This window comes from Kryptolebias marmoratus, linkage group LG3 (genome assembly GCF_001649575.2).
Source record: "Kryptolebias marmoratus isolate JLee-2015 linkage group LG3, ASM164957v2, whole genome shotgun sequence".
Classification (NCBI taxonomy): domain Eukaryota; kingdom Metazoa; phylum Chordata; class Actinopteri; order Cyprinodontiformes; family Rivulidae; genus Kryptolebias; species Kryptolebias marmoratus.
In genome coordinates this window covers 7,551,603-7,568,977 of record NC_051432.1, presented here as the reverse complement: position 1 = coordinate 7,568,977, position 17,375 = coordinate 7,551,603, and the positions used below count along the sequence as shown (strand labels likewise).

At 40.3% G+C, this 17,375-nt stretch overlaps 1 protein-coding gene across 5 annotated transcripts in view; it reads right to left on the bottom strand.

The window, feature by feature from the left end:
- The window catches only part of adgrl3.1 (adhesion G protein-coupled receptor L3.1), a 170,903-nt gene that overhangs the window by 68,517 nt on the left and 85,011 nt on the right, over positions 1-17,375 (bottom strand). For all 5 annotated transcript variants that reach the window (XM_017425754.2, XM_017425752.2, XM_017425756.2 and 2 more), the window contains exons 6-7: positions 14,512-14,526; positions 12,683-13,471 (exon numbers count right to left, since the gene is read on the bottom strand). In XM_017425754.2, the coding sequence (XP_017281243.1) occupies positions 12,683-13,471; positions 14,512-14,526 (804 nt within the window). The remainder of the gene's footprint in view (positions 1-12,682; positions 13,472-14,511; positions 14,527-17,375) is intronic.

Sequence of the window (17,375 nt, the reverse complement as noted above, 5' to 3'; positions counted from 1 at the left end):
GGCAGATACACACAGGGGGTCTGGCCGGGGCTAACCAATTGATAAGGACACAGTGCAGGCAAAGAACAGGTGCAGCACACTCTCAGAGGCAGAGTTCAGTCTCTGCTGAGACAACTGTGCCATAATCTATTTGGAGAAGAGGGAGATGGGCAAAGAGGGAGTGCACACAGAGTGGGAGTGTGGACTAAGGTGTTAAACACACTGTGTATTTAGGATGCATTTCATAGCAATGTTTATTGGCGTAAAGGGTTATATGACAGGAAGTGTATGGACAAATACACTGTGTGAAAATACCCGTAAACAGATTTAAACTGAGATTCAACAAAGGATTTTTTTTTCATTCTGCCATTACTGTTGACCAGGTCTAAAAAGTTGCAGTATAATAAAACATCAGTTGTTGTTATATTTATGATTTTCCAGATTTATGAGAAAATTATGAGCCATTGAAAGTGGACCTTAGGCCCCATTTACACTACTCCTATTTTTTTTTAATAAATACATTTTTCTCCATTCGTATTTTTTTCTCCGTCTACGTTCTAATAAAATTGTTGTAATATTATAAGATGTCATAAGGTGGTGAGAACATCCACATTAACAGCATTTCAAATCAGAGAAAGAACATGCTTATCTTTAGGTAAACATCTTTCCAAAGCAGTTGTGGCTTTCTTTAATGCCATTTAAAATATCCTTTCAATTATGAACTATTTCAGGACACAGTCAAAGTGTAGCGGTGACAAGATCAAGATAAAGCAATACAGACATAGAATAAACTTGGTTTAAAACAGCACCATTGTTGTTTTTTTTTGCTGTAAAGTGATAGTAAGCATAAACAGTCAATGCTTCGGAAAAGTTCTGTATCTCCCGTACACAAAGATCCACCATAAACTGAGGTTTTGCAAACCTCCACTTTGAAAAACATTTTTAACAGTATCCGGATTAGTGTAGACGAGGCTTTTTACCACATTTTTTTTCTAAAGTGTGCCATAACAACAGTCTCATGTAATATTTTATTCTCCATTAGTTTTAACACTGTTGCTACAAGATTAGCTACTATTTGGCCTGGTGTCCACACACTGGAGAACAAGACACAATCCATAAAGAGATTAGATAACACAAACAATCAGTCCCTAATTTTAACACCAAAGTGCCCTTTGGTGTCTACAATGAACAAAACCAAGACGCCTGGTTTGTAGTCCAGCAGCTATTGTAACGATCTGAGAACCCACACTCTAGAAATAAGAAAAACTCAGTAAACTATAAGCAAAACTATTTTGATTTTTCTCGGCTTTTAACCGAGAAAAAGCATTGTGAATATCAAATTAGCTCTGGATGAACAGTGAAAAACTAGACCAGCTGCTTTGGGCAGATGTTTTTTGGTTGTACTTGATTAAATTCTCACACAAAACTCAAGATGAGACAAGCTGCTGATGATATAACCTGTCTTACAGAGTGATTATTGAGAGCAGGAGCTCCACTCAATAACAAACATGGGCTCGTCCCATTTCAGCTGCAGTTATCCCTGTATGACAACCGTATGTGGCACGATTAGGTTTAACGAGTCTTTTCTAATATTAAATGTTTCCTTAAGAAACAGCAATATATGCATTGCTTTTAGAATGAACAAAAAACAATACAGTGTGGATTTACTTTTTGTGTTGATGGATTGTAAAGCCCTCCTGGTCCTCATTTAAAAAGCTAAGTTTCAAAGTAGGATTTGCAGTTCTGAATTAAAACGTTACCCCCTTAAAAATCTCTATTGGACGCACACTAAATAAAGATACCATCATTTTGATATAGAGTGCACAGTCATACACACACACAGAAAAATGTGCTTTGTCTAATCAGTGAAAAGGGTTAGTCTAATCTGGTGAAAGATGGCCTCCACTTTAACCATTAACTGCTGTTGTTCTTGCCACTTATGCTTGTTTCCAACATTCCCGGCGTTGCTGCTGCTTGATTGCAATCTAGTGCCAAGGAGGAGAATGAAAGAGTGGAGTGAACAGAGGAGAGAGGCCGTGTGTGTGTCTGTGTGTGTGTGTGTGTGTGTGGTGGGGGTACTGAATGAGTGAAGGGGGGGCTAAAGACAATAGACATTCTCTGCTTGGCTTCCTTAGGAAATGGGACCCTGTGATTTCAACCATTAAGAGTTCAAAGGTGAATAGTTGAGGTTCTGTGACCTGACAAAGTGGCAGAGTAAATGTTGCTTCTACTATCTGTTGATTTAATCAGTGAACAATAGAATTTAGCTATTTCATTTTATTTACTTTTGCTTCTTTAAACATTTGACTGCTTTTTGTTTTTCTTAATAGGGCTAAGTGGTTAAAGCAGTCATCGTCCAATTTTTTTTTTTTTTTTGATTCATGGCAGCAGTCACATGTCAAAGTGTCCCAGGGCAAGACACTGAAGCCCTTATTGCCTCCGATGTGTGTCCGATTGGTGTATGAATGGAGTTTAAAGCACTGATTAGACTCTATAGAATGATTTATTCAGATTAGCTTTGTAGAGATGTAGAAGAATGATGTATAAATGTGTGAATGGGTAAATGAGGTCAGATTGTGTTGTAATGCACTTTGAGTAAACTGGTTGGCTGGAAAGGCACTATATAAGTACAGTCCATTTATTGTTTAATGGTTAGAAAGGTATTTGGGAGGAGATGAACTTCTGACTCTCAACACTAAAACGACACGACTAAATGCACTGAAAATTCAACAAAAACAAACAAACAAAGAATCAAAACCCTGAAACAGCTAAATTAAATCTGTCTGGATATCAGGATATCATTTATTTTTATGTTCCTCGATTTTGCCTTCGCCAGGAGGCAATCTGACAGGTTTGAGAAGATTATTGCAGCACTCAATGAAACTCGTCAATGAGCTGCACACAAAAGGCTGACAGAACTGAGGCTAAAAAAGCTAATATACCTCAATTTGATTTGTACATGTAAGAAAAAAAATGAAAGAATCTTACTTAAATCAAATGTACTTTATATGCTTTAGCTATTTAGATAACGTTATGTCCATGATCTTAAAACAAAACAAAAGTTTGGATCCAGCTGTTGAACGTTTTACACTTTAGACCCAAACTACCACAAATGTATCCACCTATTATAAACCGCCAGATTCATGTCAGGGGGCAACAGCTTGAGCAGGGAAGCTGAGACATCTCTTCCCACAGCCACCTCTTCCAGCTCTTCCAGGAGGATTTCAAAGCATTCCCAGGCCAGCCATGAGACATAGTCTCTCCAGCATGTCCTGGGTCTTCCCCGGGTTCTCCTTTCAGTTGGACATGCCCGGAACACCTCCGTAGGGAGGCATCCTGGGGGCATCCTTACAAGATACCTGAACCACCTCATCTGGCTTCTCTCAATATGGAGGAGCAGTGGATCTACTTCGAGTCGCTACCAGATAACTGAACTTCTCACCCTATCTCTAAGAGAGAGCCCTGCTACCCTGTGGAGAAAACTCCTTTCAGCCTTTCAGCCGGGGCTGATCACATTCCTTTGGTCACTTCTCAAAGTTTATAATCATAGGTGAGGGTAGGAATGTAGACAGACCGGTACACAGAAAGCTTTGCCTTGCAGCTCAGATCCATCTTCACCTCAACCACCAGTACAGAGTATGCGATACCTTGGAAGCCGCACCAATCCGCCGCCTGTAGATCTGATGTTCCATTCTTCCCTCTCTCATGAACAAGATCCTGAGATTCTTAAACTCCTTCACTTGAGGCAGCACCTAAATCCCAATCTGGAGACAGCAGTCTACCCTTCTCCGGCTGAGGACCATGGCCTCAGATTTGGAGGTACTGATTTTCATCCCAGCGACATCACACTCAGCTGCAAACCGCTCCAGAGAGAGCAGGAGATCATAACACGATGACGCCAGCAGAAACACATTTTCTGCAAATGGCAAATACAGAATCCCAAAGCCACCAAACAGAACCACCTCCACCTCCTAGCTGCACCGAAAAATTCTGTCCATAAAAGTCATGAACAGAATCAGTGACAATGGGCTGATCTGGCGAAACTGGTTTGTTTACCTACACAGACTACAGCCAGACTAATGTACAGCAGGTGAGTCACATGACTCAGGCTTCCGCTTCATTTCTGATGGATTAAGCCAAGTGCTTTGTTTATATTAAGTGCATACCCACATTTCAGAATTGTGTCAACATATCTGGAAAACTACTAGAGTAAACTCTTTCAAACAGCACCAGTTTTATTTCTTACTTTGCAATGAGTACCTTTAAAAAATATACAATTTGTGAAAAATACTAAAAATGCTTTAATTATTCTTGTTAATCTATTTTTTTTTTCTTTTATTTCGAAAAAAGCATCAAATAATTCCCCAAGTCCTATATACTTGGGGACTGATACCCTTTTCTGATCTAGCATATTTCTATTAGTTCTTCTCTCATTTATATTCTCTGGGCCTTTAAATTTTGACAGATTTTCTGTAAAGAACTTTGTAATGCAGCAATAAACAGAGCTATCCAAATAAAACATATTATTCTTGCTGCCATTATTAACTTAGTTTCCATATGTCAAAGCAAATAATGCTGCAGGGTTATGCAGAACAAAACAATATATATATATTTTTTTTTTCTCCCAATTCCAAAGTGCTGTTTCCACACTGTAGAGTACACAACCTTAAATAGAGCATCACCCTCAAGGGCAGAGAGACAACATAAGGAGAAAACAAAATAAAGTATTTGGAAGACGTTACCATGTGAGAATTTTCACTGACAGAAAAAAATAAAACAAAAAAACCTAAAATGCAGTGTGTGGCTGCAGAAATTATAACAATAATAATTATATAAAAAATAAAATAAGAGGAAACATTGCTGGGAAAGAGAACGTGCACGCTGGAATGTTCACAATTTTAGCCCGGTTTGCCCCACCCATCGAGAAGATGCAGATAGCATGAATAATTTTGTGACTTTGTTGGGAAAACTTTCTAAAGTGTGGCAAGGCAGACTGGAAGTGATAAATTATTCAGCTGTTTCATCGGAGCCATGCTGCTTGCGTAGGGCAGGCCTCTATAATATGCATGTAAGAAGACATGATGAAACAACTCCATAAACAGCACAGAATAAGTGAGCGCTCGGGGACCGCGGGTGGAAGAAAAGGTTGTGATGTGGAGACAAGCGACTTTGACTCTGACTTTACATTCGTGCACCAGGCCTCTATAATATATACATCTGAGGGCGCTTGATGAAATAGCCCTGTGTGATGTGGGAGAGAAACGGGGAGCAGAGAAGCAGGGCAGATTAGGCGCGAGATAAGAATGACAGAGAGAAAAACGGGAAAACGTTGAGTTAAAGAGAAAGATGTATGAGAAGGAAAGAGGAAATTTTAGGATTCCTGCCATTGTGAGTCTGGGGTTTTTTTGGTGTGAGAACCGGGGTGGGGGGGAGCGGGGTATGAATGGGGATTTAACAGAAAAAAAGAATGAAACACAAACAGACAAGAAACACAATAGATGCAGAGAGGCAGTTTGCTTTCTCGTAAAGTACCGAGGGAGAAAAGAGAAATCCACTTTTCAAAAGATCATTTCCTGCTGCATCGACAGAGTGATAGAATACAAGAATAAACATGAATGTTATCTGTTAGCCAAGGTGAACTAAACCTGATCTGAAGTTTTCTGATGTTTATTTCCTTAATGCAAACTGCCAGTAATACTTAAGCAGCATATAGTTATAAGCAGATACAGTAGTTCAGGGTCCGTTCTTTCTTCTAGCAGACTGTAAGAGCTGCGAGCACTTCTTTTAAAACTCTTCTTTGTTAAATTACAAAAAAAATATCCCACCAGTGTTTGATTCTGTTACATTACACCCACAAACACGAGAGCATGCTGTGATGTAAAAACAAATTAAAACAGAGCCGTTCGAGATAAATGTTCAGTACTGAAACTTTTTGATACCAGCCCTACAGCATCAATAGTGTTGTTTTTTTAAACAAAAGAATATGTTTTTTTCACTTAAACATACAGTAGAGTTTTAAAGACTTGAGTTATTTCTTTATGCTTTGCTACCAAGAAGCCAGACTTTAACATCAATCTGTTAATGTAATGTTCCATATGAAGCGCAGAAAGTTTCCATGGCAACGAATAAACGATTTACAGGACATGCTGAGATGGTTGGCCAGCTTGACTACAGAGTCGATCTAGAGACACAAACAACACAAACCTAACAAAATTTTATATTTGGTTGTGGGTGTGAATATGCATACAAGCAAACCTAAAATGTTTCAGCTACAGTCCTGTTCACAAGTCCAAATCCAACTTTAATTATCGCCCACCACCATGAAAGGTGGGTGATTATGTAATAACTTGTATATCTGTTTATCTGTTAACAGAATATTTCATGAAGCACTTGATAGATTTTAACAAAACAAACACAGGTAATCATTGGATGTACTTCTTGATGAACTTTTTGAGTCAATCCAATTTAAGACAGCTGCTACAGCTAATTAATCTTAACAACCACAAAGTTAGTTAGAACTCAAATATTAAGCTAAACTTTGGCATCATAATAGTTGAGAGAGTCATCCCAAACACATACTCTGAGCTTTATTTAGAAATATGACATGCAAGACGATGAGTGTTATCCATTCCTCCCGGCACCAAAAGGTAAATGCAGACAAAAATGATTTTGCTTGTGCCTATCTGTGTGTGTTCATTTGCCCGTCTGTAACCACTGGTCTGATTTTTAGGAAACTTTCAGAAACGATTCACTGGATGCACATCTACAACTGATTAACCTTTGGTGCCAATACAATTTAAGATGACCACCACAGTCAACTGACCCTGAGAAACACAAAGTGGCTATAATTCAGTCAATTTTACAGATATTGTGCTGATATTTGGTGTGACTGTAGCTGAGAGTCATTCACAACACATATTTCAAGTGCTACTTATTGCACTAGATCTTTGTTTAAAAATTTAGCAGTAACTGTTGGCATTTACTCATGAACCACTGGATCTTAATGAAACTATCAGAAAGTAATCATTGGCTGTACATTTTCAACTGTTTAACTTTTAAAATCAGTCCAATTCAAGATGGCCACCACAGCTAATTAACATTACCCAACACAAAACTGCTTTAACTCAGTCATTTGTTCTGACATTGAGCTGAATTTTAGTGTGGTGGTACCTGAGAGTCATTCGAAACGCATACTCTTAGCAAGACATTTCATAATTTCACATGAGATTGATCATAACATTATTTTAAAGGTTTCATCGCTCAAGGTTTTCATTTTTTCCGTTCCTCATTTCTCTGTTTAAAAGTTGGGCGATCTAGGAGGAGTGAAAGGTGCTTCTATTTCAAGTATAAAGAAATCAATGGGGATTTAAAACTGTTGCACAGTACTTTTTTTTCCTAAATCTTATACTTTAGCACATTTTCAAGTCACGACCATTCCAACTTGAAAAGAGACTTCTCATTTAAAAAAGAAGAGAGGAAAAAAAAAGAAAAACCTAACTAGTACGAGTGGCCAGACCAGCAGCTGCAGCAGAGAGCAGGCTGTTGGTGTGTCTGCTGCAGCTGGAGGGCAGAGCTCTGTGTCTACAGAGGACTCTCAGCTGACGCCGCGCTGTGACAGATACTGTGCATGGGTTTCATGTGGAAGTTCATCAACGGGGTAGGCTCTCAGCAAGTGTGATCGCAGCCGGACTGCGACTGTGAACAGGGCGGGTAACACAAAAGGTGGCGTCATCGTGGCGGATATGCTGAGCTGGAATTGCTGCTTAATTAATTTTTGAGAAAATGCACCACCAAGAGAGCATGCTCTGTGTCCCAAATTAAACACACCCACACCACGATGGTGCCAGCTGGTGGATACTGGTCTAGCTGAATATTCCAGCCCATGCATTTGTATTTAATGCTGCTTTTTCCTGTTGTTACAACTCACTGCTATAATGTATAGCTTACTTTTTTTTTCAAACTGGACTTCTTGCACTTTAAATATGTGACTGTGATCGCATCAATTATGGAGTTTGCTTTCTCTACACAGTTCTGTGCATTTAATCTTACTGAGCACATTATTTTATTGTAAATTCCTTACATTACCAAGCTGGTCATATTGGATTTTATTTAAGTGTCAATTTAGTGTCAGACAGTAATTTATAATGAACATTCAGGTCGTAACAAGGAATGCCATCTGTAACTGTAAGACGCAATGATGACACACTATAAAAAAAAACCACAAGATACTGCAGCTTTCAGTCATATCACTATCAATCTTGCAGGGTTTCTGTGGTTTTACAAGCAAACAAATACTCTTCTGTTGACCTGTCATAAATCGTCACTGATTCTCCAACCTAAAACAAATCTAGCAAGCTTGTGTGAGTTTAGTAAATTTAGTCTTTTGTACCTGTCTGCCAGGACCTTCTGTGGACAACCTTATGTAGCCCAGCTTTTTCAGACCATGAGGACTGTGGGTATAAACACTAAGTGCAACAATTAAATTCCTAAGTAGTTGTTCAATCTTTTTCCACATCTGTGTTGGCAACAGTTGCCATGTTCATAGTTCAGCTGCTCCACAGCATTTCACTGAGGGGTCTGCAGTTTTTACCTTCAGCCCTAGGTGGCAATGATGGGCTGATTTGTTAACTTTTTATTCATAAGACAGGGAAGCTGATCCCACTCTGGCTTCAATTTTGGGATTCCAGTCAGAGGGTTACCTATTATTTACAGTTTTGGGGTTTTATCTGTTGTCTACTTTTGTCTGGTGTATTTTTGGCGCCATCATTTTTGATGGAAGAGGCGTGTACTACAGCTTGTCCATTGAGAAGCCGGGCGGACCTTAGGAGACTGGTAAAGACGACTAAAAATATGTCATAGGCAGAGCAGATGTATAAGGCACGAACAAGCAAGTTTTCGTCCTTATATTCAAATGGTGGTACCAAGCACACAACAAAAAAGAAAACTAGTCAAACCACAACCAGGTGAAGAAAAACAAGAATGCTTGTTTTAAGAAGATACTGTGTGAGAAGATTGCTGGTACACATAGTTTGAGCATTTATTGCTCAGAAATAAAAAGGACAAGAAAACTGCATCAAATTCTTGGTGAAAAATCACTACAAGCTTGTCTCTTCCTCTTTTCTTTTGAATGGACAGGTTGACAAATCATTGCCTTATTGCCACTTATTTAAGCTGGAATGGAAACTGTAGACCACTGAATCCTGCACCTGACCCAAAAATAGGTTGAGTGCATCCTTTGTTGTGCCAGCTTGTGACACAAAGAAGCATTATGTACTTTTTGTGTCCTTGAGAGTGAGCTGATTGTTTTCTACTGCAGGTAGGACCCTCCTTACTCATGAAAACATTAGAAAGCCCCTTCTGAAAAATTAAAATCCATTTAACTGCACATGTTTAGCTGGTTATAGCTTAACACATTGCTCATCCAATTTATATTAGTCAAGACTGTTCTATCACTGATTTAGCTGTATCAGATATGTTTCTGTACAACACACTATAAAATAAACACATGCAACTAGAAGGCAAAAAGAAGCTCTCTTCTTGGAGTTTTTCACACAGCCACACTTTTAAACCAAGACTATAAGAAGCTGTTGTGCAGCAAACTGCACCAGACGCCAGCAAGACGGATGGAAACTGTTCAATCTTCTGAAGGGATCACATTTATTTGCCAAGGACAGGAGAAAAATGTGGATCCAGGCCATTAAATGGTTATTGTCTGATATTTGCTGCAATTTTTTTCCATTAATAGAGCATAATGGAGAGGAGGATGCATGGGGTAATTTGGAAATGACATTGTTACTTAGTTTGTTCATCAGGGTCGCTCAGACTTCATTGTTTACAGAAGCCTGGGAGCTGCCTGCAGTGAATGTGACAGACAGTTGCAAAGAAAACAGCGAGCAGGAGTCAAGCAGTGTTTTAGCAGTAAGGTGCGAGGCAGTCTGTGAAATTTTTCCCAGAAAAATGAACAATAACCTTATCATTCTATTTTTGATATGACTTTTACATCTATATTAAAAAGTGGCAAAAATATCAGTGTAAGAACTGACACACTGCATGCGTTGGCCCTAAAACTAAAGCATTAATAGGACTCTACCATTTTTATCTGCAGTTTTTATATTTCTTTAAAGTAAAAGCTGTTTTGCCAGCATTGCTTTCTTCCTTTCATACCTGGCCTGCAAAATGTAGGTCTGCCAAAGTATCTGGGCTCCTTTTCTGATGTGTTAAAACCTAACAATCCCAGAGCCTCAGAATGAACTCTTTTAAACCGTCTGCCTTTGTTATCCAGTTGGGTAGGCACAACTAAGTAATTGGTGCTCTCTGTGTTGTAGCCCAATTACTCTCCGTCCTCGGTGGCCCAACCTTGTCCCTGTCTTAGACCACGGCCCATTTCCTGTCTTATTTTATATCTTAAGAAGTCCACACGAAGCAAAACAAAAACAAGGAGTGCATTAAGCGACATCGGTAATGACTGGAAACCCCTGCGAATGGCCGCCTTCTTTGGTCTGTCTCCTGAAAAGACTACAAAAAACAGGAGAAAAAGTAAATGAAAGAACTGAAACATGGCAGGTTTGCTAACAAGGTTACAGTAAGCTTAATGCATTTGGAGAGAAGGTAAACAACAATTGACTTTCTTCGGGAGGCATGAAGGGCACAAAATATCGTCAACGTGCAACAAGAGAAACCTTCAAGAAATCGATCAGTCACCTCATTTTCCAAAGAATGAGAAAATCATGCAGTTAAGGTAGTTAATTTATTCCTTGTCCTCACTGAGTGAGACAGTGGAGCGTGGAGGAGTGTAAAAAGAGCGATGTAACATTGATTGTATGTATTTATCTCCCACTGGTCAGCAGTCTGGCTTGTTGCTATGCACTGGAGGTAATTCTCCACACTGAATCCCCATTGATCTCCTCTTTAGAGCCTCCTGAGAGGCCCAGAGCTCCATAATGAGAGTGATCCCACCTTCATAATAAATAAACACTCATGAATGAAACTCAAACTCATACTGTAAATACATTAGCTCATGGGCAAGCCCATCAATATGCACGTGTAAACACGAGCATAAGTACATTCTTCCAGCACGGACATCCCTCGCAAACACATATACACACCAACACACACACGCCGGTCGGTAGAAACCAAGTTTATCAATGTCTCTCTCTATAATTTCTTGTACTGTGCCTCCTAACTGCATGTAAGAGCATGCGCTAATTCAGACATCATTTAATAAGACACGCAGCCAGACTGCCTTGACCACTCCATAGAAAGGTGCTGAAAGGCAATTACACTGGGCAAATAGCCCTGCAGGCTCTCGGGGCCTAAGCCCTTCCATCCAGAGGCAAAACGGAGGAAGGAGGGTGAAGTAACACCTCACACCGAAGTTGGAGTGAGTCACTCTGGGTTAGTAAGTATTCCTGGCTCTTTTAAATGGACACAGCAGTGCCCGTGGAAAACATTATTCTTTAATCTAAATAAGTCAGCCTGCAAAATGGATTCACAACAGTTCTGTCCTGTTGTGAAAATGGGTTGGGATTGTATTATAAGTTTCTGATTGCATAGGATCCCCTTAATCCAGAAAAAGTCACAGAACTTGGATTTTTTTTTCTGAACTAACTACCTACCCCAGTAATTATGCAATGAATTTTCTCTTCCATCTGTTCGATTTTTGATGCTGAATAAACACAACGATGAATTACACGAGTGGTGCTCAAACGAATGACTAGCAGCTGTGGCTTGAAAATCTGTCATGAGAGCACTGATAGTTAACAAAACCAAAAGGAGGAGCTAAAATGTGTTTATAACATTTGCAGTTGTAGCTGTCTGTAGGCGCATGTGAGACTTATCAAAAATTTTGAATTTCCAAAATAATTTTCACAAACGATTATAGAGTTTGAAGACGAAACTCAGTCGGTCCAGATGTTTTTGTTCTGCTTTAGCATGATGAGGTGTTGCAAAACCTTAACAGAGTTCATTGCAATCAGAGACAACCTCTGACATCTAGATGAGCGTGCCAAAAATGAAGAAACAATGCATTTCAAAGTCAAACTGAAGGATTTTAGACAGCCGTCATCCACAGATGTGTCAGTTCCTCCTACATCCAGACATTCTTGGCAACATTCAATAAAAAAAAAAAATGCAGCTGTGGAAACTAAAGCGAAAGCTAAGAAGCGGTGCTCTACAAAGCAAAAGTGTTTGAGGCTCAGCGTTGCCATTTGAGATATTCTTCTAAAGGTAGGGAGCCAGGTAGTCTTTATTATCTCTCTTATTTCCATAAATAGTAACACTGCGGATAGCTACACTTCCAGCACATTGATGTATCGAGAAGCAGCTGTAAAAGTACAACAGAGTTTTTTTTTTGTTTTTTTTTTTTGCTTATTTGGATTTTTTTCTTACTTGATCTGAAAATGCGCACCACTCAAAAACAAACAGTGGAAGAACCACCATAATACAGAAGTGTGGCAACACAGATGGAGAATTCTTTTTCTACTTCCTCCAAGTAATTTTACAGAATTAAATTCTGAAGGAAGATTAGTGCGTATAAGCATTCCATATGCCATCATTCGAAAAGCACAGCAGTGACGAAGAAAACATCCATGCAGTACAGTTTATTGGGAAAAGTTCTTGAACCAGGCAAAGTTTCTGTGTTTGGTTAGACAAAAAAAAATATATCAAAAGGAGAAAAGTGAAGGAGTTATTGGATTGGACTTACCATTGTTGCCAAAGTCCAGTGAGTACTTGACCACGTGGTAATTATTCCACACATACAGCAGGTTATCTCTAGGGTTGTAATCCACTGCAGCTATATACTGGTAGGAGTTTGGAAACGGTATGTTCACTGTCATTTCCTTGCCCTTGTCAGTGTTGTACATATAGTCAATCTTGTTCCCTGTTCCTTCGTTGTCATCGTCTTCATAGACAGTTTTGACGACATACAAGACTCCGCAGATCATGAAGGCATTGGACGCGGAGCGCTTGTCATAGCTGGTGTCCCAGGAGCCTTCGATGCGTAAGGTGTAAGGGTTGAGCTGGCTCACCACAATGCGCCCGTTGTTCTGCTCCGTTGCATAGATCACCCACAGTCCATTCTCATCCACGGCAAGGTCAATGTCCGACTTGCCCCCCCAGCGGTACGGCGAAGTGTCGTGGTAGTTGGCGTTGGCAATAATCGCCTCGCCGCTTTTGATGCGTGTGCGCAGGTCGAACTTGACAATGTTGCGGGTGCGTTCTTTGTTGAAGAACAGTGCGCCGTCATAGACGACAAAACCGGTCCCATCCACTCGATGTGGCAGCTTGTATGTGGTGGTGGGACGGCCTGCAATGAAGTCCTCTTTTGACGAATACTCTGTTAGTGTGTCAGTACGGTATGGCGTCCAGGGCATGTAGTAGATCTTATCAGAGGCTTGCAGTGGGTCTTTGCACCATGCACCAGACTGGTGGTCGGACTCAAAGAGATGCTCGCTTTGGTATACTCCCCGTAGAATGCCAGGGCACAGAAATACTGTGAAACAAGTGAAACACATTTTTACCTTATTTACCAATTTGATATAAAATGTCAACTATTTTCAAACTTAACCTTAGCAACCAGACAATACTGATGACATTATAGGCTTACTGCATTAAGATTTGGAGACAGCTGCTATTCTTAAGCAGAGCAACATCGTGCCTTCCATTCAACAGATAACACCCCACTCTTGCAGTTAAGCGATAAAGACAAAATGGCACATTTTGTTCCACTTCCACCCTTTCTCTCTATTCCCATTCCTCCCTCCCTGCTCAGTTCCTCATTAGTCTCACAACTCTTTCTTCCTTTCCCTCTTTTTCTATTTCTGTCGGTAACCACCAACTGCAGAAGTGAACACATCTTTTATCAGTCACTGTTTTTTTTTCTTTTCTTTTCGTTCCTGACAAGTTGTTACAATAATTATTTCTCCACTCCTTGCTCGGTCTTCCCATCCTGGAATACTGAGGTCATGTTTTACGAGGGATGTGGGAGATGGAGCAAATTCTGGGAAGCCACTGCAACCAATCATGAAACCCTTTGTAATTTAACTGGAATGCTGTTGCTTCCATACAGAAGATACAGAAAAGCCAGATGTGCTTTGTGGTTTTCCCATTCCTCTCAATGGTGCAATTCCAGATTCCACACAAGAAGCCAGAGAGTATTGATTGAATATTCACTGGCTTTTCAAACTACTGGCATTGCTTCAGTATCACAGAGAAGCATTTAAAATATTAAATGTCATTGTAATTCTCTGTTCAGCAGCTCATTATAGAAATGTACTCGACCCATGGAGAGTTTGTTAAGTGACATTCCACACAATACCGTGGAATAATACGGCCCTAGAGTGTGTCTAATGAGAACTAGTGTTCCTAAATTGCCTCTATATGCAAGCTGTCTTAATATAGCAGCAGCAATTTTAAAAAGGAGATGCCATGTTTCCACAAGATGCAAAACATTTCAGGGGCCTGGCATCAAAAATTGAGACCTAATCCCAGATTTTGACTACTTGGGTATGAATGCGTGCTCCAGTGACTTACCTTTTTGTTCTACTTCTGCACGTGCCATAGGCAAAAGATGAAAGGGGGCGGAGGTGGGGTGGGGATATAAGAGAACAAGAGAGAAAAAGAGACAAGAGACAAAAATAGATTAATGATGCAATAATAAGGAAATCATGATAATACAATCTTGGATCTCCATAATCGTCCTCATATTTCATCCTAACCTTGTGAGAGTGCCAGGATGCTCTCCATGTGTGATTGGTAATAACATTAGATAAGCGTCTGAGGAGACTGCACTGCATCGGGAAAGCTATCTGACAGCACTGCATCTCACATATGTTGCGCGCACGCACACATATGCGGGGGAACAGAGACGCACATGTCTGACAGTCACAAAAAAGAGGGAGCGGGACATCAAACATGTAACACGCGTGTGCACAGTGCCCCTGGTGGTCTTACCCCTTGTGAAGAGCAACATGCAGCAAAACAAAATGACCTGGGATAATGAGCTCTTTTAATGTATGCTAATAGCAACAGAGCAATGAAAACTAGAAAATTGATGCGATTACTGAGATTGCTTTTTAGCGAACCAGCCAGAACGGTTAGATTAATATGCTTTCTGATGCACAGTGGGTGAGCTGATGTTTTGTGTACATCGTGTAATTTTTTTTTTTTTTTGTGACTGTGTATGAGCACACAAAAATCTGTATTAGGATGTGGGAGCAAGTTCCCTGTCTATTACACAGAAAACCCAATCCGTAGAGCTACTCAACTCTACAGTGAAATGTGCACAACTGCGAGAAATCTCTTAAACATATGAATTTCATTCCACCCTGGTCCCTCGGGGACGGAGTGGAATGTGAACATGGCAGAAACCTAATCCTGCAGGCAGTGCCCTTGTGTCTTTCAAGACCGTTAGAGACCTGCTGCATGGAAGTAGTCCCCTGAGATGCCAGAGGAAAGGAGGAGAGAGGAGAGTCCTCCAAGGAAAAACATTTCGCAGAACTTCTGGATGGCACATGGTTATATATAGCACGTGTGCACTACATTCTTTGTGCACTACATGCATAAATTCTTCAACACATTGAAGCTTGAACTCATCACCAACCACAAGGCAAACACAACACGTATGAGAAACAGGGAACACACAAAAGCACACACCACCCCACACACAGACACACACAGGCAACCATTAAATCCTCGGCTCATGAAAAATGCATGGTAACTGGTGCGGCTTAGCACAACTCCCGATAAATAAGCAATCTCTAGAAGAAGATCGTGTTGAATTCAGAACCTGAAACAAGTGTGCTGACGTGCGTGTGTTCCTGTGTGTGTGTGTGTGTGTGTGTGTGTCATAAAGAGTTAAGCTATAAAATGGTTCAACAACACGGAAGCAACTCCCTTGTGTGGAAAACTGGAAAAGAAAGCAGATATCTAGTCTGTCCATGCAATGACGTATGTGTGTGTGAATGAACGACAGACGTCAGGGAACTAAATGCAAACACACACACATAGACACACAAAATGGAAAGAGACACAATATGGTGTGGAGGACATAGATTGATGACACTAAAACAATAAGGCCTTCAAATTACCTGCAGCTCTTATACAACCTCCCAGAGACAGAGCAGAAACATGTAGAATTCAAGGTTACCAGCGACTAATAGATTTCAAATGAAAGTGTGGCGGACAACAAGTATACCAAATGGCACAGAAAATGTCAAACAAATGCCATTCAATTTGTGCCTCTGCTCAGTGTTTCACTAGATTAATGGATGTCTCTACCACTAAGCTTATTGCAGGAGTTTTTTTTTTTTCTCCCTTCAGGTGTCTCTTTTTTAATCTCCAGGACAAGGGAAAGAAAATAAAGTTTTCCCACAGATCCCAGACGTTCATTTTTCAACGCGCAGGATTCGGCAGGTATATGTCGGTAAGACATCTGTCGAAAACTCAAGGTTTTGTCAGGGGTGGCTCGTGCATGCAAGATGATGCAAGAGATGAGACGTTTTCCCCACCGTGCCTAATTTAACTACTGAGCATAGCTAGGAGAAGAAGAAAATAAAATATGGGCGATGACAGTTTGCGAGAAAACCTCCTTATTTCTGAGGGGAACATCAACGAGGAAGCATCGTCTGTCAGTGTCTCCCCTTTTCTTAACGTTATTCAGAGCTGAATTCAGCAGAGGAAGCGGCGTGTTTTTATCTATGCACTGTCTTTGACAGATCATTTGCAGAATCACTTACTGTACCTATGAAAAGACAAAAAAAAAAGAAAAAGATAAAAAAGTGCTCATTTATTCTGAACAAGGCTTTGAATGAGTATTAGAAAACACTTTCAGAATAATAAGGAAGCGTCACCTGTCTGGTTTCACATTTATTTAAAAATCATCTAATTATTCATTAAAATGTGCAGTAAAATGTTTTTCATTCCCATGAATAGCACTTAGTTTGTATCGAGGATGCTTTCTCTGTTCTTTATTTCGCTTGTACACACACATACAGCAGCAGTGTTAACGTAACTGTGCTGCAGTGTAAAGATAATTAGCATTTTTATTGAAAATGTATGGTTTATTAAGGAGGTGGTCGTCTAGGAGCAAGAGGCACGTGTGTGTGTGTGTGTGTGTGTGTGTTACGTGCATGTGTAAGGCACAGTCATGCTCGCGTGCGCACTTCTGCAGACAACGAGTGGCGACAGCAGCCTCGCAACGATTATCACTGATCTCCAATCAGTCCAGGGCCGAGCCCAAGGTCGTTTCTGGACACAAGCGTTTTCTGCTTTCTCTCATCGTTATTCCCCCCCCTCCCTCTTTGTCCTCATATCCTCACCTGCCATTCTGTTTCATTATTTCACTTCATGCTTTTCTCCTTGTTCACTCTCTCCATTACCTCCTCTGTATTTCCAAC